Genomic DNA, 23,272 nt, shown 5'->3' with positions numbered 1-23,272 from the left:
CAGGCATTACACATTTCAGTCATTCTCTCAGTCTCTTCAGTCATCAATTTATCGATATACTTGCCATGTTTTCGCACCTTTAAAGAATATCATGGATCTCATTTTTAAACCTGTCCATACAGAGATCTCAAGTGAAAAAAATGAATATACATCTTGTTTCTGTTTCATGGTGCTTCTCTTTACTTCCTGCTTGTACCTTTTGGAGGATAATTCAACAATTTATTGTTTTGTTCCTGTCGAACATGACTACCTCCATAGTCCATTCTCCCTTAAGATTGACTTTGAAGCTGTAATACGAGTCCAACATCTCCAAGATGCACTATTATATATGCTGGTGATGAGACACTGGCATCCTTTAAATTTTAGGAAACGTGTTAATGCATACCTCACTACCAAGGTTTGTGAAACTAGCGAGGTACACATTTATTCATGGCATCCTTCCCTCGTGGTTGCATCCCCACTGGGGTGGACCCTCACCACCGTCTCGGCGGGATCACCGCAGGGGGAGTGATTCGAAGGGGGGACGCTCCCGCATTGCTGGAGCAACCCGAGACCTGGTTGGCGAACAAACATCGGATATGGTCGAGTTTGTTCTCCAAACAGGCTTAGTCAGGGGGCCTTAGTCTGTTGACGACCGATGCTTCATTCGGGCATGTTATTAGGAGATGAGAGGCCTGACAAGTAGAGAGTCGACTGAGTTACACGGCTGAAACAAAAGTGAGCACATCAGTAATTTGGTAACTTGTCCCATTCGCATAAATGCAATGAACAAAGGAAACCAAAAATAAATTACAAGAAAATAATTGTGATATCAACTTCAGATTATTCCAGGCGCAAAATAAGTTTGCCTCCCCGATATCATCATCGGGTCAATATTCTCAAATGATGACAATACAAAAGATATTGAGGTTACACCACTAATAATTGAATCCTTCTCTTCTTGTAGTTTCAATATATGCATAAATACATAAATATATATATGTATATATATATATATATATATATATATATATATATATATATATATATATTTATATATATATGTATATATATATATAGTAAAGAAATGGATGAAGAGAACAATGGTAGGCGTAGCTTAAATCAAGGTTCCCCAGAGCTATCTACCCTTTGGAAAAATTGGTGATGCCGAAAAAATGTCTCCACCGGGAACCCGGGCCCCCAGCTTTGAACGCCGGTGCCTTAACCACTAGACCACAGAGACGGGTTAATGGTTAGGGCGAACCCAATCCGATTGACCATGTTGACCGTCAGATAGACAGATTTTCGACACTATACCAATTATAATTTCCTTTGTCGGGTGAAGGTGGGTTTAGAACAATGACAAGCCGCCATGCCTCAGCTGGATCAAAGCTATTGCTTCGATACAGTACATGTATTGGAGAAGAAATACAAATGTGTAAAGTTATACATGTACACGAGCTTTTGGCAACTCTTTTATTGAAATATTGTAAAGAAATGGATGAAGAGAACAATGGTAGGCGTAGCTTAAATCAAGGTGACAACCTCATATATATATATATATATATATATATATATATATATATATATATATATATATATATATATATATATATATACATACATATATACAGTCCTTAGTCTCAAAAACAGTGTGGACAAGGTCAAATATCAATATCATAACGAAGGTCAATATCAATTACAGTTTTTTAACTTAAACAACTTTCGATTTTATGTTTCTATTTTCGAAGTCTTTTGGCAATGATAGTGTCAGACAACGCACTTAGAATTAATGAACAGTCAACGCTCGCTTTGGTGAAACGGGCCTGATGTGCGCATGCTCGAAACTACATAAAGCTTCTTCTATCTTCAGCAGATAGTTACTATACCGCACACGATGAGTAGTACTCAACTTGAGATCAGTCTACTGTCATCACTATCGCAACAAATTTCGCTATTTTTGCAACGCCCACCACTCTCTCATGAAAACAGACCAAGCCATTTCAAGATGAAGTAAAGATGAGAGTTGGAGGGGGGAAAGTTGAAGAAGGAGGGACAATAGTGAAATGGTGGGCCGACTGGGGCGTTGAACCTGATCAACATTCCTAACTTAAATCGCGCGAAAGTTGCCGCTGAGTGAAATACTGAGCCCGCCAAAGCCTCCCTGCGCCATGTTGGTCGCCTGCAATAACATGAGAAAGAAAACAGTATCAATATCATGTCAAAAAATTGGACTTGGGTTGGAGAAAAAGAAATAAACAGAATTTAGAGATGGAAAACAAGGCATGTGAGAGACAAACAGGTGCAACAACAATTTTGATTGTTATGACATTTGTCTCTTTCTCCTTTTCTTGCGTAGTAGGGTCGGTAAAGGACAGTGACATTCTGAATATGATGTTCGGAACCGCAATATGGAAAAAAGTATCGAATAATTGATATCTCTGTGTTTTCTAATTTGGTCATCATGTTTAAAACGTTATAGTTTCGATAATCCAAATGGTTTCAATGAAGCAATTCATTTCCGCAAACAAATGTCTTACTGGTACGAATTTCCTGTCTCGTTTGCCTTTCAAACCCTCTCTCTATAGTTAAGTTGCCCCACGATCAGCTTTTGATTTTTGGAAATTTTAACGTGTTTATAAGAACCACGGGCATCACGTATATTTTTTTTATGTTTACTATACCAAACAATGATTTCCAGAATTTGCTTTGGATCACAGAAGATGCATTAACTGCCTAATATGCTTATGTCCTTCAACTGACACCCCTTTTGTCTCGTTGCAACACCTAGATGTTTGAATTTTGAAATTGCTTGCTGAAAAAATCGGGTTGAAAACATGAATAAACTGAATTACACTCTTTCTTTTTTTTTATTCTATTCTTGTATATATATATATATATAAATACAAATATGGACCTACACACACACACACAAATATATATATATATAACATATAATATATAACAATAAATAAATAACAATATACAGATAATTGTTTCCATTTTGAATATTGTTTAATCACAATTGATGATTTCAATCCAAAGAAAGTAATAAATCACAGCGAACTAAGCCATGAATATTCTCTATTCCTTTTGTAGATACGTCAGAGAGTGGTTAGGATCGATGGTGGTAGCGAGAATCGTAGAGATGGACCCTGACAACCAGACATACTTCGTACCCGAATCTCGGCGACCTTTCCTCACCAACGGCCCCTGTAACATCGTCGCATTCAGTGGTTTGGTCCCCATGTTATGTCATGCCTACGATTCCGTTCTCGGTTGCTTCAAAGAAGACGGGCCACAAGGTAATATTTTTAGCTTATGAATATCATGCTAGCTTCCAAGAACCAAATATATCCCCTTGATCAGTTCCGGTCAGGATATTAGAGAGTTTTCATGGCGCACGACGGATTCAAAAACATAGACAATACATTGTCTTATGCACACTGTCCTTGTCAAAAGTGGTTAACCAAAGCAGCAGTTTCGTCCTGGACCCCGGACAAACGTACTATTTTCTGCCAGCTCCAAGACTTGAGATGAAACTGCTCTTCCAGTTCACCATATTTCGACAAAGACCTTCCAGCTGTACTTTGTCATTGTTTAATAGGCCCTTTTGATACATTCACTGTCTTCTTAAATCGTTCGTGCGTCGCGGAGCGCCAAGTCCCTATTGTCGGCCTAGCCAGTCTAGCTCGACAAGGAAATTTGGGCTTGATAATGTTTCAGTTTGACACAACCACAAGCTAAAGGTGTAGGTGCATGTTGTAAGCTATCAAATTGCGGTATTCCTCGATCCGAGTATGAATAATAATAATAATAATAATAATAGCCAATTTTTATAAAACGCTTTTCCCAGAATGGCTCAAAGCGCGTTACAGCATATTATTACCCCGGTCATTGGATTCATTTCAATCCCGCACGAAAGTGCACAATTTCCACTCCCTGGGGAGCATTCCTTGCATTCATCGCAGCCTCATGATGACGCTGGCAAAATCAAACATATCTTTCACATGCTACCGGGTGCGAATAAACAATTCTGGTAATTTCACCTTTAATCGTGTAGTTTCATGCAAAGAAAATAAATCGACAGTGACTTCATTATATAAACCAAGACGGCTAGTAGACAATCATCGACGAGGTTTTGGTTCCATGACATTTGCTCCGGCGACAATTGCTCCGATGGAAAATCTGCACGTTAAGCCAAACTCACTTTCATGCATACTCAATATGAACATAGAACGGAGTTTGATAACCATTTATTGGCACAAGACCTAACCTCCAAAACTAAATAAACCCTAATATTAATCTTTAAATTATTCCGAACCAAACACTCTATTATAATATTAGCTCCAACCCTGTATGCCCTCCGAGATATTAAGACCGGAGCAAAATGTCGCAGAAGCAAATGTCGTTTCACCTAGGTGTTTTTAGGCAAAATGTCTCCATGCCACGACGTTGCGTATGTAAAATGAAGTCGGCTGTAAATATTTCACCTTTCTTTTTTTTGGGGGGGGAGGGGGTGGGTGTTCTTTTTTTATATTCAAAGTAGAATTTCCAAAATTACTGAATGTCAACCGACAAATCCATCAAAAAACAAAGAAAAGCATATAATGTGGCCTATATCAAATTGGAGTAGAACTAAATCCAAGCCATTGTATTAATAAATTATATTGGGTTTTAACGTCATTACAGTTGATAAACCATGGGGATACGGGGATACGAGTTTGATTTAATCTATTACAATCGAACCTTTTTGTTGCTTCATTAATGTTATTCATGTTGTTCCACGTCACACCTGTAGGCCTATCGATTACTTCAGTTGAATATTGCGCCATTTACAGTTTGATTTTTATCTGCTATATATTTATGTTGATTTTTTTTAAGAAGCTATCTAAATCATTAATTCACTGTATTCATGTCAATCAAAGAAGAAATGTTTCATTTAGAGGAAGGAAAAACAACGATATTTTGATTGCTTCATGAAAGCTATTTATACAATGTTCATCCGTAAATACAGGTAGATCAGAATATTTGTAATCAGTGTGAGGAAGAAATTCTGATTGGTGCGTTGAAATTGTAATAATTATTGTAATATTGAAATAAAGATAGATGATGATAAAATGAATATTATTGATGATGATAACGACATTAATAATCATAAGAATATTGATTTAGTTTTTTTTTTCATTCTTCTGCAGGTGTTCCATATTCTCAGTATCCCAGGTTTCATCGTTTTATGGATCATATGTCACGGAAGATGCACGATAATTGTTTGATCCAGGACATGATTCCTTCCATAACAGGACTTGTTGATATGTTAGGTAAGGCCATGTATCAAATAAAGATATACATTCTAAAAAGCTGCAGAAAAGTTTGAATGACTACAGTTTTTCAAAGGAAAACGTGATATTCATAATTGTGGGAAAGATGAAAACGGGGTGAGCTTGTCATGTCCTCTTCTTCGTAATGATTTTGGAAAATATCATACAAAATATGGTTCACTGCAAGTGATTTTGAATTCTAAAACCTCAAATTTATGTGATCATTAATAAAAAAAATCATACTGTCTGGTCGAGTGTTCGTGTGTAGTCACGTACCGTCGTCTATCAATGCAGTGGATGCATTTCTGGGAGGAATCGTGTTCTATTTAGCTTAGAAAAATAATTCATCTACAAATCCTTTCTCACTTTCTGTAAAAAAATATTGAAACTTCCTTGAAATTTCCAGATAAATTGAGATTTTGGGGTGTACCATAGTTTTATGTTGATTGCAAATGGGGAAGGGCTCATGTGTATCCGGTCTAGTACCTGGATAGACATTGTAAAACGTTACTGACGCAGAAACAGACTCAGAATATTCCAAACCGATTGCCTACAAAGTTTGAACTCCCTACCCGCTTTCATACATACTCAATATGAACATCGGAGTTTGATAACCATTTATTGGCACCTACAAGGCTAAATACTTATTTAATAATGTTATTGGCGTCCGTCACAAATTATTGATAAAAAATATCAATCCATGAGATGTTAGGTGAATCAAATGACGTATTTCTTGGCTCAATTCTATTTATGCGGTGCTGAGAGCTTTCTTCTTTGCATGTTCAGCTAACTTTGACTATTAGCTTTATTATCATGCTCTTGGGTTTCTTTTTACCTTCCCATCCATCCCCCTCCTCGCTCTTTCTTGATTTCTCTCTCACATTCTCTTTCCCTTTCTCTTGTTCTCTTCTCAATAATCTTACCATCTTTGAAGGACATTCTCCCTTTATATACTTTGAACGATTTTGTGTCTTTTGCAATTATTGTTTCGGTTTATCATCCCCAATCATTAATATAACTCGAGGAAGGCGAGGACATTTGCAAAGGTTTCTAGCGCTATTCTTTAAGGAATAAATTGACATCGTAAGCAACCAAAAATAGACAATATTCTTTTACTATCATGGCAACCGACAGGAAAAAATGATCTAGAATAATGTAGTCTGCTATGAAAGATTTTGCGTAGGTGTTGTGTTAAGGGCAAGAACTACGAACAGAAGGATAGTAAATGAATGGCATGTTGCGTCTGTAGTTAGCTCAGCAGGTTTCAATGTCAAAGTGGGGATATGGGATGAATGCCCTCCAACTTAAACGCCTCCTCTACCATATCAAGAAAGAACGTTTGCATTGCCAAAACAATTAAATTTATTTCGAGAGTAAGACGTTCCCTCTTGAGGATTGTGTTGCAAAGACACCGTTACCTTAAAAAAGGTCGAATGATCATGATATTTTTTGATCAGATTATATATAGATCCGTCTTCCTACATTGTTTGTTCATCTTTATGGTATTTTTTACAACTGATGTATGATTTTGTAGAACATGGTAAAGTTATGATGTCTGTATTTCTCAGCTATCGTGTCATTCGACGTGCCTCCGTTAACCTTCACCCATATCCATCATCAATATCACATTACAACATAAAGAGACCGATATAATCAACATACGACGAAGGAACAACAAATTAATTAACATTGCCGGGTTCCTATCAGAGACACGTTCATGTTACTCTCAATGAGTTCGCATTCAAGGACATAGCGGAAAAAGTATTGATGGTTTACACCAAAAGCAGTTGGCGCCATGTGAACGGCGATGCCGTCCTCTAATAATATCTTGTCTTTACGAATACGTCTGAAAGATGATACCACCATCGTATTTCATTGGCATCTGCTCCCGCAGCTTCAGTCACTGTCCGTGTGATGGTGATGATGATGTAGATGGTCCGCTGGTGGTAGTCGTGTCTTTTCCGGCCCCTCGGTATGCACGCTAGGTTGCAGACATCACTAACAAGTGTCAATGTTATTCATTACTGACAGGAATAACAATGATGATATGAGTGACAAAAGGAATGGTGAAGATGGCAATGGGGGGTACCTGACATACATGTAATTGGTGGGTCGGTGGTAACGGGGAGCGTTTTTGGTGAACGGAGGTGGAATGACATTTTAAGTTTTTGTCAATATTATTGTGGACAACCTTTTTTAAAAAAAAATTATTCACCTATTCAACCATTAGCTTAACCATTTACTAGGGAATTAATCACTGAAAGAAATTATTACCTCATCCATTTTATTAATTCAAAGTTAGATGCAGACAAGACGATTGCAGATATTTACCAAGCGTACATTGGCTTTACTGATAACCGATCCTGTTGAGACTCCGGATATTACCATGAGAAATTAATTAGTCGTTGCAGTGTTAGCACAAACACTCATGGAGTCCTGGTCAGTGATGTGTGTGTGTGTGTGTGTGACCGCAAGGCCAGAACGATGAGCATGCTGAGCACCGGAAGATAATTGGTTGACTGAAGATACTGAACTTCCTGGCCGTCTTTGCAACCCGGAACGAGGTGGCCCCTGTAGAAAGCCAATGCGAGTTACTGAATTGGTGGCCATGATGAAAATGTTACCCTTCAGATGTTCAACACCAGTTTTATTTGACATCTGGATGTCAATTTTGTTCTAACTGTATTTAATTAACACGATCAGGAATATATCCTTTGGGACGAAAGTTCACGCTTTTTCCAAATCCAGTTATGGAGACATTTTTCATAAATCATTGTTTTAACATCATTGAATTTGCGTTCTTTCTCCTTCTCCAGAAACTAACGTATCTGTGTTAGATCTTGGATGTGGCCAGGGTCATGCAACAATGCTGATGGCCCAGCGCTTCCCCGGATGCACTTTCTATGGGCTTGACATCTCCCAGAAGGCCATCGCCGAGGCACGCGCAGAAGCCGCTCGACTCAGCCTAACCAACTGCAAGTTCCTCGTGCAAGACGTTGCCACACTCCCAGACACATGGAGAAACACAGTGCACCTGGTCACCTTCTTCGATGCTTTCCATGACATGGCCGACCCTGAGGGTGTTCTCCGCGAGACGAGGCGGGTGATGGTCGATGGCGGTCTGTTACTCATGATGGAAGTCAACGTGCACAGCTCGCCGCACAAAAACGTGGGGAATCCCCGAGCCATTGATGGTTACGTCATCAGTATGCTCCACTGCACACCGGTGTCCATGTACTTTGGAGGCCCAGGACTGGGCACGATGTGGGGTAAGGAGAACGCTTCGGAGATGCTCAAGAAACATGGATTCGGAGACATAACCATGAAGCCATCGAAGGACAGGTTCAACGTCCTTATCACGGGGAAAAAGAAAACAGACTAGGTCCACAGCTGAGCATTCAACGTCATTATACCGTTAGGGATGTCAAACCGATAAGCTTCATGAATTTCATAGATCAAGCGCTCTTTGTGTTAATTTGTCATAGTGAGTCACAGACTAATGAGGAAGCACTGGCTAATATCAACTGAATCATGAAAATACTTCCATAATCACGTCTGTATCACTGGAATGGCTGACCATCTTCGAAAACTTTTTATGAAGTTATTTCTCCAAGTAAAGAAATGGTGTTCATTTAGAACATCGATTCTATGATTAGGTGTCATAGAGCTAGAAAACCTATTGAGACTGTTTTTACTTTGGTCAGCATATCATTGTTTTATTTCAATACTCTGAAAGAATATGAATGTGTAAAGAATTTCCATATATCGGTACAACAGGATGATAAAAAATACCCTAAATTCTTACAGTAATTTTGACTTCTAGGAGGGAATTTTTAGAACTGAGGTATTCAGATTCCCTGTATTTGTGATCAAGACGTATAACTACTTAGTATTTTCTTTTCAATAATGAATGTGATACTTAAAATACTGTTGTGGATTTGACAGAATATTCGCTGAATAGAACAACATTTAACGTGTAACTTATCTGGTGCCACAATGAGAGCTATAAAATATGTATCGAAGCCAAAATGAAAGCTGAAATTTACGTAGTAGATAGATATACAGTAAAAATAATTTATTTAATGGTAAAAATGATAGATCATATTTTTTATATTAAAAAATGTACATATGTTTTTGAAATAGACATGCCATTTTGCCACTTTGATTTATGTATCGATTTGTATTTCTGTTTTATTTAACCTCTTAATTGTAAGACTATTTACAGTTTCAAATTTGTATTTAAAAATGTGCTTAAAAGATTTTGATGGCCGCTGATATATGCCGGTAGCTATGAATTGTTGTTTTCATTCTTTATTTAGTTGAAAGCTGGAATGTAATTTATGTATCATTTGTTTAGTGGTTAACTGATTTTGATTTATTTTCGGACCTTATATTTCTGTTTTAAAAAGAACACAACTCTGATGTTTGACATACTCCAGCTCATGTATTCATTGTATGTAACTTCATCGCGAATATCGTACATTATATTCAAACATTTCACGTGATTCTCTATGTATCTTATCAAAATAAAGACCGTTTTACCCTGGTATTCATAATATATTTCTTATATATACAACGACACAAAATGAATGTTTCTTATTAATTGTACATAGTATGATATGTAAATATATGAATAGAAATTCACCATCGTCAATTGTTTTAGAGATTGATTAAATATATATACAAGAATCGAAAAAGATACATAGAAACATGAATGTTTCCTTTTATATATTCTTACCAATAACCCCAATAATTAAATACATTTTACATATAATTATAATAACTGCCATTAGAGGCGACAATTAATTGACAGTGAAAGTCTGTGTATCGTGATGTTTTTATGCAGTAGTGTTAACTGGTCAATTTGTGGAGATTGTGACAACTTTCCTACAATTAAGAAATGGAAACTTAAACAGAAGTCTGGTGTTGGATTCAGACTTGAAGTTCTTAACTTGAACTTTAAAACAAAAACTGAATGGACGGTTTTGATGGCTGAAATTAACACATTCTGACTTGCTTTTTTGTATCATGGTTTTCCTACTTATTGTCTGTTAATTTTTTTCAATGTGGATTTTTTTTTTAGAAGGGGGAGGACGTCGTTGATTATTGTCTGATTTATGTAATGTTTGCCAATATACTAATGAAGAATTTACAATAATTCTGATTCGTTTACTTAGACTTTGGCTCCATCATGTTAAGAACGCTAAAAATGAATTCTGGAATAACTACAACAGACGTACATCATGTGAGTTATTCCTACTTTCTCTTTGCATCACATCAATTAATCAATATTTTTCTTTACAATTTTGTCACTCCCCGCCCCCTCCCCGCTAATGATTGTACACAAGATTCTTTACCATGTGTCGTTTACAAACCTTGCTTTTTAGACAAGCTTCCTCCGTTTTGTTACTTTTTTGCTTTAGTTTAGTTTGTCTGGCCCTATTTAAATTGATATGTTTTAAATTCAGTCCCTGATATAATTAATCAATGATATCTAGGTTTATTCTTGTTCTTCTATGTTTGATCTAAACAACTGTGAATATTTAAATTTGTAATTTTTTTTTTATTTTGTTGATCGGTAAAAAATCATTAATCCCATGTTAGAGGTCATTATTCTAGTACTTAATTGGAAGACGACAGGTGACATCGATGATATTGGCATCTGAAATACCTTCTGAATTTAAAAGTTGTCTCAATATTTTCTTTTCGACCAAGCCAATAGTTTATATATATATTTTATATATATATATATATATATATATATATATATATACACATATTCAATCTTTTGCTTTTTGATGAAGTACCTCTGAACTTTTACATTACTATAGGATTACATTTTACAAATCATATTTTTTGCTTTTGATTTCTCAGTACAACTCGACAATTAAATCCAGCTTCCTTTCTTCGAGTTCCACTTGATAAATTTTTAATTGGGGATTTCTTCACTGTTTATCAAAGAATATAGTCTATATCAATCGTGCTAACAATATCAAATCAATATCTAACCAACTGTCTATTTAGTCGTAAGTTTTGTTTTAGTTATCGATATAAGGATCAAATTAGTATTTTTTCTCTTTAGCTCTTACCACCACGATATCAATTTCAGCTGCATCTTTTGCGATTTTGTAGGGTTTTTTGTAAAATGATTAAGTTGTAATTCATTTGGCAGTATTCTATTATGTATAAGATAATTATAATGAATGTGTTTAACTACATGTATTTTGTCTTCATTATATTAGCATGTTAATGAGTTGTATATAATCATGATTCGATTCTGTGACTGGCAAAATCATGGTATTGTTGTGCTTGTCTTTAATATATGCGAAAAATATCTGAATTATGTGTTTATATCTTCAGGAAAGAAGAATGTATGCTTTGTGTTCAATATAAAGTCAGTGTGTAGCAACATTTCAAATTGTGAGATGGAAGAGAGGGCATTCGCTCTTTACGACTTTATTTGTCAAAACATTGTTTTCATATTTTTGTGTATTGAATTCCCCAAATGATTTGATAGTGAAGTGAGTTTTGTCAATATGAAAAGAGTCTTGTTTTACAATATGTATTTAAAGACATTTTGTGTCATTGCTTCACAAGAAGCGCCTATGCAGTGCGACAGTAATTGCACGACATCAATTACAATTAATCACAGAAAATACAACTAATGCAAAAATGTTACATTGTACAATTTTCCTGATATTCATGGTACATTTTCATAAATCAATCCAAAATACTTCTAAATTTGATTTAAACTATAAATAATTTGGAGTAGGTTATGTAAATTCCTACCCGGTAAGAAATTATGCTGAGTATTATGAACTTATAATTTCTGCAACCAGCCCCCCCCCCCACACACACACACACATAACTGAAAAAAACGAGGAAATGTATACTTTATAATCATATACATGTAGTTTGGAAATGGACATGTCTGTTTTAGCATGATTTTTCAAGCTGTTGGCAAAACATAACAACTCAAATGTAATTGTAAATAATTATGTATTAGGCACTGTTGAAAAACGTCCTATTTTATTTAGTAGACATGTGTTATATACCAGCACCTAATCGATGCTTGTTATATACTAATTGCATTAAAATTATTTTAATCAAATATTGTGTCGTCGTTTTTAGATTAAACTTGCGTAGGATTGTGTGTGTGTGTACGAGGGATGAATTTCCATGATACGTTCAAGGTTTGGTAAAGGTGTGTAACTCTACTCCCCAGTGTGTATGGGTGAGGGTGCGCGTATGTGCGAAAGGTGTGTGTGGGCCGGCGTCATAGAGACTATGGCCGGCGTCTGTGTGTGTCATGTGTTGTACATATGGCTGGTCACGAGCGTGAGAGTGCATATGTGCGTTTGTATGAGTGTGTGTGTAAATAATTATGTATGTGCGAATTATGTATGTGCGAAAGGTGTGTGTGGGCCGGCGTCATAGAGACTATGGCCGGCGTCTGTGTGTGTCATGTGTTGTACATATTGCTGGTCACGAGCGTGAGAGTGCATGATGTGCGTTTGTATGAGTGTGTGTGTCGTTTATGTGAGGGTGTGTGGTGAATGGTTTAGGAGGTGGGTGCGTTTGTGTGCTGTCTGTGAGTGTACGGGGATTTCGGGGTGATGCAGCAGGCAAATGCATTTCTTTCGGGTGGCAGACTTTTGCATTGAACTTTTGAGAATACAAATAAGTTTATTATCATGAGGAAGATGATAAAATTACAATTTGCTGTAAACCCGCGATTTCATAAGCATGGCCTTTTTATCTCTAAGGTTTACAAATTCACTGATATTCACGTATACCTGTTGTCCAACATAGACCTGGCAAAATGTGGCCAGATGTAGCAGTTTATATGGTTTAAATGCATTAATATTGACTATAATGTCATCTTTGACGTCGTAAAGAATAGTAACAGCAGACATTTTATTAAATTAATACCGAATATTCTATGGAAATCACAGCAGTAGAGGGTAGATTTACCTAAATTTTAATTTGTATACAAGTAAGACAGTCTATCCAAATCCATAAAGACTAAGGGACTCTGGATATGTTTTTTTCCAAATATATATATATATAGTTTCATAGTTTGCGTCACATCTGGCTTCCCACAATGATTCAAGTGTAAAAAATGAAATACCTAGTCTACAAAGAATAAAAAGAAAATTTGTAATAAAAAAAATTATTTGTTCACGGACAAGAGTCACTGTCTCATGTTCTGGATCAATATAAGTGTACTACATATTCTAAGAAATACCCTTGACAATGAACTTTGTGACTGGGAATAACACCATCGTCGTTTCTAAATACAAAAATCAATACCGTCTGCCGATATATTTCTCCTTTTTTCTCAACCATATACATTATATTACCCTCCCCCATCAATACCTTCCTTTTCGAGGATGACTCCATAATTAGATAATCATACTTATCCATCTTTTAACTTAATTTCTCATTTTTATTCATTTTTAGATTTGCGTATTTCAAAACTGGAGCTTGTGAATAGTAAGTAGGTTGAGTGATTTGAATGTCCAAAAATGATATTAAAAAAAACGCAGACCGCCGTCATAGCGTCTATTATCTTGATACTCTATAAAATGGAGGGAAATACGCAGAAATGGTTTTTTAAAAAAGGTGCATCCTTAGAATCAAAGAAATTGTAATGAACTCTTCATGAAAGAAGAATCTATTAGGTGAGGTCTTCTCATTTAACTTGTCATTGGTCCATCCACATCAAGGTCACGGTGAAATCAATTCTGAAATTGAAGGCTCGGTGTATGTTCAAAATTCAATCGATGATAATAATGTTACGTTTGTTTTAGTCCAATCCTCTTAAACATCTGTCGCAATTTACGACCCCTCACCCACATGCTTTCAAAATGATCTAAACATAGTCACTATACTGACGTCTTAGAAATGTCACAAAATATCACGGTGTATCTATTTCTTGAATTGTTTATCGGTAGCCAAGGTCAATTTTCCTTCATATGATTTTCTCCGGTTGCTTTGAAATTACAAATACAACCTTTACTAATTTGCTTTATTTTTGCTGATTCATCACAACCTTGACTGCAAAGACTAAGACCTGTATTCACAAACCTGTAATACATTAATGATTTGATAACCGATGCTGCAGCATTTGTCCGCCAATTTATTACATTTTCCTTTTAGCAGTAAATCATATAAGACCCTCCTCTTTCGTACTTTTATGGATGACATTTGCACACCTCCAAGGTATTTCTTCAAAGTCAGCGTCATGGGAGGCGGGGGTGCTGAATGTATTATTTTCATTAGGCAGCACCCCCAGGAATTCTGTGCGGTGTGACAAGTTGGAGAAATGTAACCCAAATTACCTTTATTGTTTACAGAAAACTTTTTTTGTAATTGACAAATAAATCGGAACGAAAATTGCCATTTTTATTCTTATTTGCTTGTCAAGTTGACATAGGCACCCCCAGACAAAAAAGCGTTCCCGGGGCCCTGTTCAAAGTCATTATTCGTGTAATATTTATACCCCAATTGCAATTGGTATTCGGGTCTAGAGCCAAACGATTATTCAATTTGATCTGATTAATTGTGGGACAGGAGAGTCAATTACTTCCGAGATGTTGATCATGGTGATTTCCATAGATAAGTTTGAATAGATCGCGATGGAATCTCAGCGTTAAGATAACCAACATCAGAGTCGTAGATGTGAAGAGGAAAGGAGAATTCCTTCCTGCATTTCGAAATAAGAAAGCAAAGTATTCTTATTATGATGGTATGTATATTTTTTGTAAGCCACTAGTGAAGACGAGAACCTCTTTCTGGAAAACTCTTTATAAATTCCCTTTAGAATTTGCTCGAGTTGAATAAAATAGAATTTCGGAAGATTTTGAGTTGGTTCATGCTTTCGGATAAAAGTAAAATAATTAGAACAAAAATGCATAATGCTTACCTGTTTAAAACAACAAGTGCCATGTTTCCATCCGGGAGCTTGAATGCTAGATGTTCAACCAGCCTATCGCGATCAACCGATGACCCCACCCTCACTGATCCAGGGGAGATGAACTTACTGGTTTAAGAAGTATAAAATGCATTCATGATACATAGATCAATCCCAACTTTTTCCTTGAATTATACCATCGATATCATTCATTCATATTAATGTTGGTTACACCAGACAGTTCATACTATAACATTTTAAATTATGAATGAATCGTCCAGGCAAAATGCTTTGTGCCATAAAACAAGTGGATGAACTAGAAATGAAGGGGAAAAATAAAGATTTATTCAAATGATTTGAGAACATTCATTAATTGTAAATAAAACAAAAACTGGATCTAAACGAGCATCAAAGATCGAAAGAAAAAAAAGAGATTTAGAAAAAGCCTAATCCTGATTTTACAACTCTGACTCCCCTCACCAACGTGCTGGTTTACCTGAAGTGACCAAGATGATAGTACATTGGTTGTTTGTAGAACACGTCTTGATCAGGGTTGACAATGATAGGACTATCCACAAAGTTCCCTACCCAGTTAGGTCCTCCGATCGTGTCAAGGGCCATGTTCCAATCAATCCATCCACTAACCCAGTTACTCAAGTCCTGTCAAGATATGAATAGAAATGAACTCTTCAAGAATTTCCTGAAAAGTATCCACTTCCAAAACCATTCAACATGTGTAACTAGGTATTCTTCAACCATTGTAATACCTCTCTGATTTGTGTTGCATTTTCTATGATAATTTGTTGGAAGACAACGTTGCCAACTTTCGTTTTAGACTGGACTGACCGTGCCTGCAGACCTGCTACGGTACTTTCAAGAATTACGTATGCATGTGGTAAAATAATTCAGGGCCTCGTTGCATAAGGTTACTAATTAGGTAACTCTGGTAACTGCCATGGTAGCAATGCTCATCAGCTAATGCAAATCAAAGACTCCATAAAAGTTACCATTGGATGATAAAGTTACTATAGTAGTAACTTTTATGCAACGGCGCATAGGAAAAGGATTGAGGAATGTGTTAAAGGCCATTAAATGGAACTAGTATGAATTAACCATTTGTATGAGATATTGGTTACCACGATTTTCTGCGTTCAGCGTGTACAATTCAAAAGACGAATAAAAAAGTTTAATAAAATTTGCAATCTTACAAGGTAGGGTTCAGTAGGCGTTGTTATGATAAAATTGGGTCAAGAATTTGGCATTTGTTTCTTAGAATTTACCAATTTATTATCAGACAAACCTCAATGATATTGTGGCTATAGGATTCACCTCTCTCCCAACTACCAAGAACCACCTTCTCTTGCCACGGCAGGTACCCTTGGCACGCTTCCGTGTTAATCATGAAATATTCTGGATGAGCGTGGTGGGTATCGTTAAGACGGCTTCCATCCACGAGGAAGTCCATGTACCAGTGGAGACCTATACCAGAGACGAATTGAGATGCCAAGGGGTCTTCGATGACCTAGACAAAAGTAAAGGGGTCGTATAGATCATCACCGTCTGAGGCAGGAATATCAGTTGATTACGCCATCACAAATTGTGTGATAAAAAGGCCTACCTGTCATGCCTGTAAACAAATGTCTTTCCTTAACTGTCTTAGAAATACAAAGTTATTATTGCAATCATTGGATTCTAACCTGATTTAACCTTGTTAATTAACAGACTGCTTACACATTTCCTAGTACCCAGGGAAGTTCCAAACGAGGAATCATGTTTACATCTGCTCCTGATCAGAAGAACATGGACAAACATAATACATTAATCAATCGTGTCTCCTTTTCTTCTTCTTCTAAGACAACCCGTCAGAGTTCATATTGGTTAATGTCCTGGATTTCGACAATCCACTGGTCATTGTTCTCAAACCAAAGTAATGATGATACCTTGAAATTTTGAATTGATTACACCTTTATCAGTTCACCTACCACATCAGCCCATTCAGGAAGATGTATCCGTTGATCGTCCATGATGACGATATTTACATCTTGGTGTCCCCTGCTGTGTAACGTGGGACCCATGTCCAGCTTGATGAAGTCTCTCTGGAGTTCAGGGTTGAAGTACATGCATTGCCAATCCCAATCCGGAAAGAGGCCTGCGGTGGGTTCGTTACCTGTTGTTAGGCCCCAGATGTGCACATCAAAGTCGGTATAAGCCTCAATAAATCTGGAAGCGAATCAAATATCCACACATCATTGTGGTGACTCTGGTGACTTAACCATTGATTTCTTAATTGCATTAATAAGAATCATTAAAAGTTTGACAAGAATTGGTTGATATTGGTATAATATATGTAGCACATGCCGCCCCAAACTACAGAAAGCCTGTTAATTGACACAAGGAGCTCTCCTTTACTTGCGGTCTTCAAATCGAAATTGAAAACATATCTCTTTAATTAAGAATTTGGCTGTGTACACATCTATGAATAAGCGCAGCTGAATACATTTATACAAAAGCTGCGCTATACAAATTTGTTTATTATCTTTATTTTGTTGTGTATAGTGTGCAAATTTGGTTGCTTGAGGTAGGTTAATGAAGTACATTTTTTTATTACGTAACTCTAATGGCATGACAGATATCGCTGATCTCCTTGCTGCGTCGATAAGGAAAACTTAACATTATAGAAATGAAGAACAACGAGCATTAGAACTCACTTGGCAAGATAGAGTGCCCATGTTTTGTAGTATTCCCCGCCAGGCAATCCTTTGAGTCGACCACCTCCTTTCATTGCACCATTTGTTTTCATCCATCCTGGAGCTGACCAGGCGCTACCTAATAACTTGATTGGTCTAGAACTCATGGCCGAGGCTCGCTTGATCATCGGGATCTGAGGAAACAGTGACTTGTTAAGATAGGCCTGCTGAGTGCATTTAAGTCTCCTATAACATTAATCTATATTTCCCGTTTTATTCCTGAATACTATGTGAGATTCTTGTAAATCAAAATTGACATTTATTGAAATCAATGGAATATAAAATAATTGGCTTATCATAGTAATCTCGTTTTTTTAACACGAGTTATTATTACGTGACCGGTGCGAATGTCGTTTATTAAATAGATCGAAAAACAAATAAATAATGCATGTCTAATACAGATAAGATTTTATTCAATAATGGAAGTTGTCGTACTGAATTATTTTTTGTGAAGCTTAATGTACCTTATAATTGATGTCTTCGAAGGCCAGTTGGAAATCTTCAAGATCGAAGTCATTTGGTGTTTCGGCGTACGAATATTCCCTGGTTGAAAAATCACAGCTAGCGATTGGTACACGACCAAATGAATATTCGATTCCTGTTTGGTGATAGATAATGAATTATAACGTCTTCTGAACAATGGATTTGAATATAATTTACTTGTATTTGCATTGTTTAACCTTCAATTTTTTTTTATTTGGAAATTAAGACCGTGCATACGTGGGGAGAAACACTAGAAGTATTTAAAATGATTGTATTTATTTATCAATCTTTTTATTTCCTGACTTTGGAAAAGGGAAAATGGTAAATGCCATTGTTTGGTTGGGGAATAGGCGTAATGTATACGTGGATGAGTTGTCTTTTAAGCCTGAAATGGGCTCGTCTTCTGAGTTCAGAGTAATTGATAAACGAATGTACAATACGAAAAATTACAATAAGATGCTTCATCATAATTTTATTAGGGGGGTTGCTTGAACAAAACAATGACTAATACATTGCCTCGTTTGTAAACCAAGAAACCTGTCTGTGAACATGGTGAACTTCATGTTATCATACCATCAGATGAGAAGTACGCCCTCAGAAGGTTTTCCTGAACGTCAGAAGATAGGTTGTAGAGATTTAGCGCTGCTGCGTCGGAGAAAGAACCGCCAAAACCAAGGATGGTTTGATACTCGTCCGATCGGTCCACTGCAATTGTGATACTTGTATCTGGAACTTGTTAGAAGAGTAAACGATGAATAGGAACTCATTAAAGAGTATAACTTTAGAAGAAGCTTTAAAGTATATAATGCATGATGTAGAGTTAAATGGCAAATGACTTTATTCGACTCATCTTTACGGTTTTAAAGGACAAGGACAAAAAGTTGATTTGAATAATAAGAGAAAATCCAACAAACATAACACCGAAAAATTCATTAAAATCAGATGTAAAATAAGAAAGTTATGACATTTTTAAATTTCGCTTAATTTAACAAAACAGTTATAATGCACATATTGGTCGGTATGCAAATGAGGGGACTGATGACATCACTCACTCACTATTTCTTTTTTATTTTAAATATGAAATATGAATTATTCTTAATTTCTTCGCATTGTCCTGCGAAATGAAGTTTTATTCCTCCCTGAACATGTGGTATTACCATTGTTACAACATCTTATGGTTCTGTTAAGTTGGTCCTTAATGTGAAATTGGTAAAAATTAAGTAATGTATAATACAAACAATAAAAAACAAAAGAAATAGTGAGTGGTGGAAATCATCGACTCTCTCATTTGCATGTCACTGAGTTGTGCATAATAACTGTTTTGTTAAAAATGTACGAAACTTTAAAATGTCATAACTTTCTTATTGTTCAACCGATTTCAATGAAATTTTCAGCATTATGCTTGTTTTTTTCTCCATTGATTCAAATCAACCTTTTTCTGGGGTGGACTTGACCTTTAAGAAAGCAATACATATTTGCGTACCCCTGGTTAGGGAAGTAAACCCTGTTTCACTGCATTAAATTTACGCATTTGACACTTCGATATCAACTTCGACTGGAGCAGGAAAAATCATGATGTTGGGTTTCCAGTTGATATCTGAATGAATTGATCAATTACTGTAAAAGATACCATGAGTGTCAAGCACAGACAAATTAACTTATCAGGCTCAAAAGTAGATGTGGTAGCAGCCGTGGTAACAATAGGAGGGGAGGAGGAGGTTACTAGGCGATGAAAGTACTATAAACGGTGAACTCTAAGACAGTTTAAGATCTAACACAATTCCCACCATGAATAAATAATCAATTAAATCAACGTGAATGCAACTTACTATTAGGGGTTGGTCGATTTCTGATTGGCATCTCGTCTTTATCCAGCCTGAAGCCTCTCTTTCCAGAAGTATACACTACAAAGTTTTCCTCGTCGAGGGTGTATTCTTCGATGACGTCACAATGAGAAGCGGAACACTCACAGACAAAGGAGCTTGTGTCGGAGAACTGACGGAACTTGCAGTCATTATCTGCTTTGATAATAATTTTTTTTAAATGTATGCGCAACAACCAGACATCTCGTTTTATCTAATTCAGTTTTTCTTCAATTTCCATTTTACATATAGGTTCTGTTAAAGATATACTACCAACGAAGAGGTTTAATTCAATTTGTTTGATAAAGGCAAAGTCGTCTTTGCGTGGATAGTAAGGGAATGAATTGTTTTATTTTGGATAGGGTTTGAAGAAGGAGACGAAGGGCAGCAGTCGGAACAATATACAGATTAATGGCATGAACTGCGTAACAATAAAACTTCTTCTGGGTGAGATCCTGGTGGATCTTATGTAAGGATATATGTGACTATTGTAGTCACCCAACTACAACCAAAACACCACTAATCCATACTGTAATCTGCCACCATTCTCCAACTTATACACTGCCAAAAGATGGCTGGATCACAACAAAAACATTGATTATTTTATATAAAAACCGCTACTTTCCCAATACTATACCACACAAAGTCGACAATTTCTTTTATCTGACCAAGTGTACCGTTTTTAAATAGGTAAACGACTACAATTGTCAACGTGAAATGCAAAACCGTCTCAGCCCGATCATGCCGATGATATGACAAGTCTTTTGATATCGAGTTAGGCCTTTCCATTTTCCTGAACTCACAATCTATTTTCAAAGATAATATCCCACCCAATCTATACAATTTACTTCTATTCAATAACAAGTGCAATGAATTCAGTTGAAAAGAAATAAAATTGAATGTGTTTCATATTTCATCAAACTTAATTCAGATCCATTCAATCTTTAATCCAATTTACTTCGGTTGAAAACGATTCAATGCCATCATACAATTCAATATCACGTCAATTCCATTCAATTTTCAATCAGATTCATACGAATTTAAATCACTCCATTCACGTCACTTCAGTTCAATCTTAGGTTCATCATCTGTTTCATTTCAGTTCCATTTAATTCAACTATTTTCATGTCATTGCATTTATCTGTTTTGTTCGTCCGTTGAAAAGGATATATTTATACACTTGACAATTAATTTTAAATATTGCCACACCAAAAACGAATTGATATTTTCAATATTAAATAAAACAATTTTGAAACCCCCCGTCTTTCGACATGACACCCCAATAATTTATAGATCTGTACCCTTAGCCACTGGTCCGAAGACACCAATAGGTCTAACATTCTGTAACAATAATTATACTGACCTCTTGCAGCAACCACGGCCACCAGGGCGAGAATCGTTAAAACTTCTCCCAAAGTCATTTCGTGACAGATTTCTCCCACTTACGCGACAAACATATAGCTAGCTCCTTGTGGCGATGCTGCTACACACTTCCAAAAGTCGGCTCTGAAATTTGGGTGTAGGTCAAATGGCGCCAACCTTTTCCCGGTCTCCTCTTTTCGTAATCACTGCCTGGGTCACGTTTCATTAATTACTGAATCAAGTAAGTTACGTGCCACTGTTATGGGTTACCAAGATGGTGCAATTTGATTGGTAGAAGGCAACTTCGTCACAGCATTATAGCATTTGTATTTAATGCATATGTTAAATGAAATATGTATACATGACATGTACACCTATCCGTTGTAGTCCAATGCAAAGGATTAATATAGACTGTATTTACATTAAAAGGTTTTACTTTGGATTTCGCATTATATGTAGACATTTTAAGACCTTAAATCAACATCTTTTTAAGATGGTGTGTCCTTCTATTTTAAATAGGAGATAACAACTAGCAGGTGGTTCGTTTCTCATCCAAGCCTTCATACGTTTTGTCGTGCTATGATCCCATCGGGGGCTTAAAAATAGTACAGATGCTTGTGTAAGCCCTCTTTGATAATGTATAAGCAAAGAAGCAGTTTCCTGCTTATTTAATCCAGTATTTTAGTAATATTTCTGAATCTCTGAAAAGTTTGATGTGTGTATCTTCAGAAGGAATTAAAACATTACACTTTGATTTCTGAGAATTGGTGTTATCACACTCTCTCTTTATTTTGCTGAATGTGCACCGATGTTTTGGCTCAGTTGGTAGAGCGTCGCTCTCACAACCGGTAGGTCGGGAGTTCAAATCCCGTCCGCAACAAACCAAAAGACGTTAAAAGATGGGAGTTGCTGCTACCCTGTTTGGCGTTCAACGATTAAAGGGAAATAGGGGATAGAGCCTCGTCGATTTGGCGCTGCACAGCGGCTGCCGGACCCATTTGGGGAAAGCAATTTTTTGAAATATTTCATTTCGGGTCTATTTCGAATAATAAAATGTAGATTTTCATCATCTTTTCATTTTCATTTCATCAATGTAAAAATCAAAGTTTATCTTTCAAAGATTCATTTTCCTGTTTGACAACCACAGAATAATCGAGTTTAATATTACTAGACTGTAGAATAGCTAGTCTCATGAGCAAATTTGTTACAATTTTATTTGAAATAATCTAAGCTATAATCTTTAATTTCACTGACACGTTTCTATATATTGAAGTTTTTATTGGAAAAAATACTGAAAAATAATCTGAAATATTATAAGTGAAGGACTTTTTGGAAATAAGTGTATATTTTTTGTCTATTGCAAAACGGCTCCTTTTTAAAAAAAAAAGGGAAAAAAAAGATTCTGCTGAGTCTGTCACTAGTTTTCATAGATTAAAATCAACCCGCTCCTATTTCTGGTTAGAAATTTGTGTTCTTTAAAAAAGAGACAGTTACTGTATGTGAATAATGATTTTAAAGAAAAATAATGACGATATTTGATAATGCAGGATGTTGACAGTAATGTATACTTAAATTCACAGTTCTAAAGCACATCATGATTTC

General features: G+C 36.2%; 2 protein-coding genes across 3 annotated transcripts in view; one reads left to right on the top strand and one right to left on the bottom strand.

The window, feature by feature from the left end:
- Window positions 1-11,048, top strand: part of LOC121415674 (uncharacterized S-adenosylmethionine-dependent methyltransferase Rv2258c-like) — a 34,138-nt gene extending 23,090 nt beyond the window's left edge. Inside the window, exons 2-4 of the mRNA XM_041608977.1 lie at window positions 3,079-3,284; window positions 5,178-5,300; window positions 8,117-11,048. Coding sequence (XP_041464911.1) covers window positions 3,079-3,284; window positions 5,178-5,300; window positions 8,117-8,682 — 895 coding nt within the window. The 3' untranslated portion in view covers window positions 8,683-11,048. The remainder of the gene's footprint in view (window positions 1-3,078; window positions 3,285-5,177; window positions 5,301-8,116) is intronic.
- Window positions 11,049-14,067: 3,019 nt separating this feature from the next.
- On the bottom strand, window positions 14,068-22,404 carry LOC121415672 (lysosomal acid glucosylceramidase-like). Of its 2 annotated transcripts, none has more exons than XM_041608974.1 (10): window positions 21,672-22,404; window positions 20,276-20,467; window positions 19,020-19,178; window positions 18,428-18,561; window positions 17,925-18,097; window positions 17,199-17,436; window positions 16,517-16,738; window positions 15,713-15,876; window positions 15,229-15,345; window positions 14,068-15,009 (listed from the first exon to the last, which is right to left on the bottom strand). In XM_041608974.1, the coding sequence occupies exons 1-10, from the start codon at window positions 21,727-21,729 to the stop codon at window positions 14,904-14,906; spliced, it is 1,563 nt and encodes a 520-aa protein (XP_041464908.1). In that variant the 5' UTR covers window positions 21,730-22,404; the 3' UTR covers window positions 14,068-14,903. The 2 variants fall into 2 exon arrangements, with proteins under 2 accessions (XP_041464908.1, XP_041464909.1); XM_041608975.1 differs by having other exon boundaries at window positions 20,276-20,464.
- Between the last annotated feature and the right edge of the window lie 868 nt (window positions 22,405-23,272).

The sequence above is a fragment of the Lytechinus variegatus genome, chromosome 5 (assembly GCF_018143015.1).
Source record: "Lytechinus variegatus isolate NC3 chromosome 5, Lvar_3.0, whole genome shotgun sequence".
Lineage (NCBI taxonomy): Eukaryota > Metazoa > Echinodermata > Echinoidea > Temnopleuroida > Toxopneustidae > Lytechinus > Lytechinus variegatus.
This window is presented reverse-complemented; position numbering and strand designations above follow the sequence as displayed.

Bases quoted from the DNA above. Each gene is read 5' to 3' on its own strand.
- LOC121415672 (XM_041608974.1), bottom strand. From the start codon at position 21,729: ATGACTTTGGGAGAAGTTTTAACGATTCTCGCCCTGGTGGCCGTGGTT. The intron at 18,098-18,427 runs GTACATTAAGCT...CTGTTTCCTCAG, and splicing joins TCGAAGACATCAATTATAAG to ATCCCGATGATCAAGCGAGC. The intron at 15,010-15,228 runs GTAAGCATTATG...TTCGAAATGCAG, and splicing joins GCACTTGTTGTTTTAAACAG to GAAGGAATTCTCCTTTCCTC.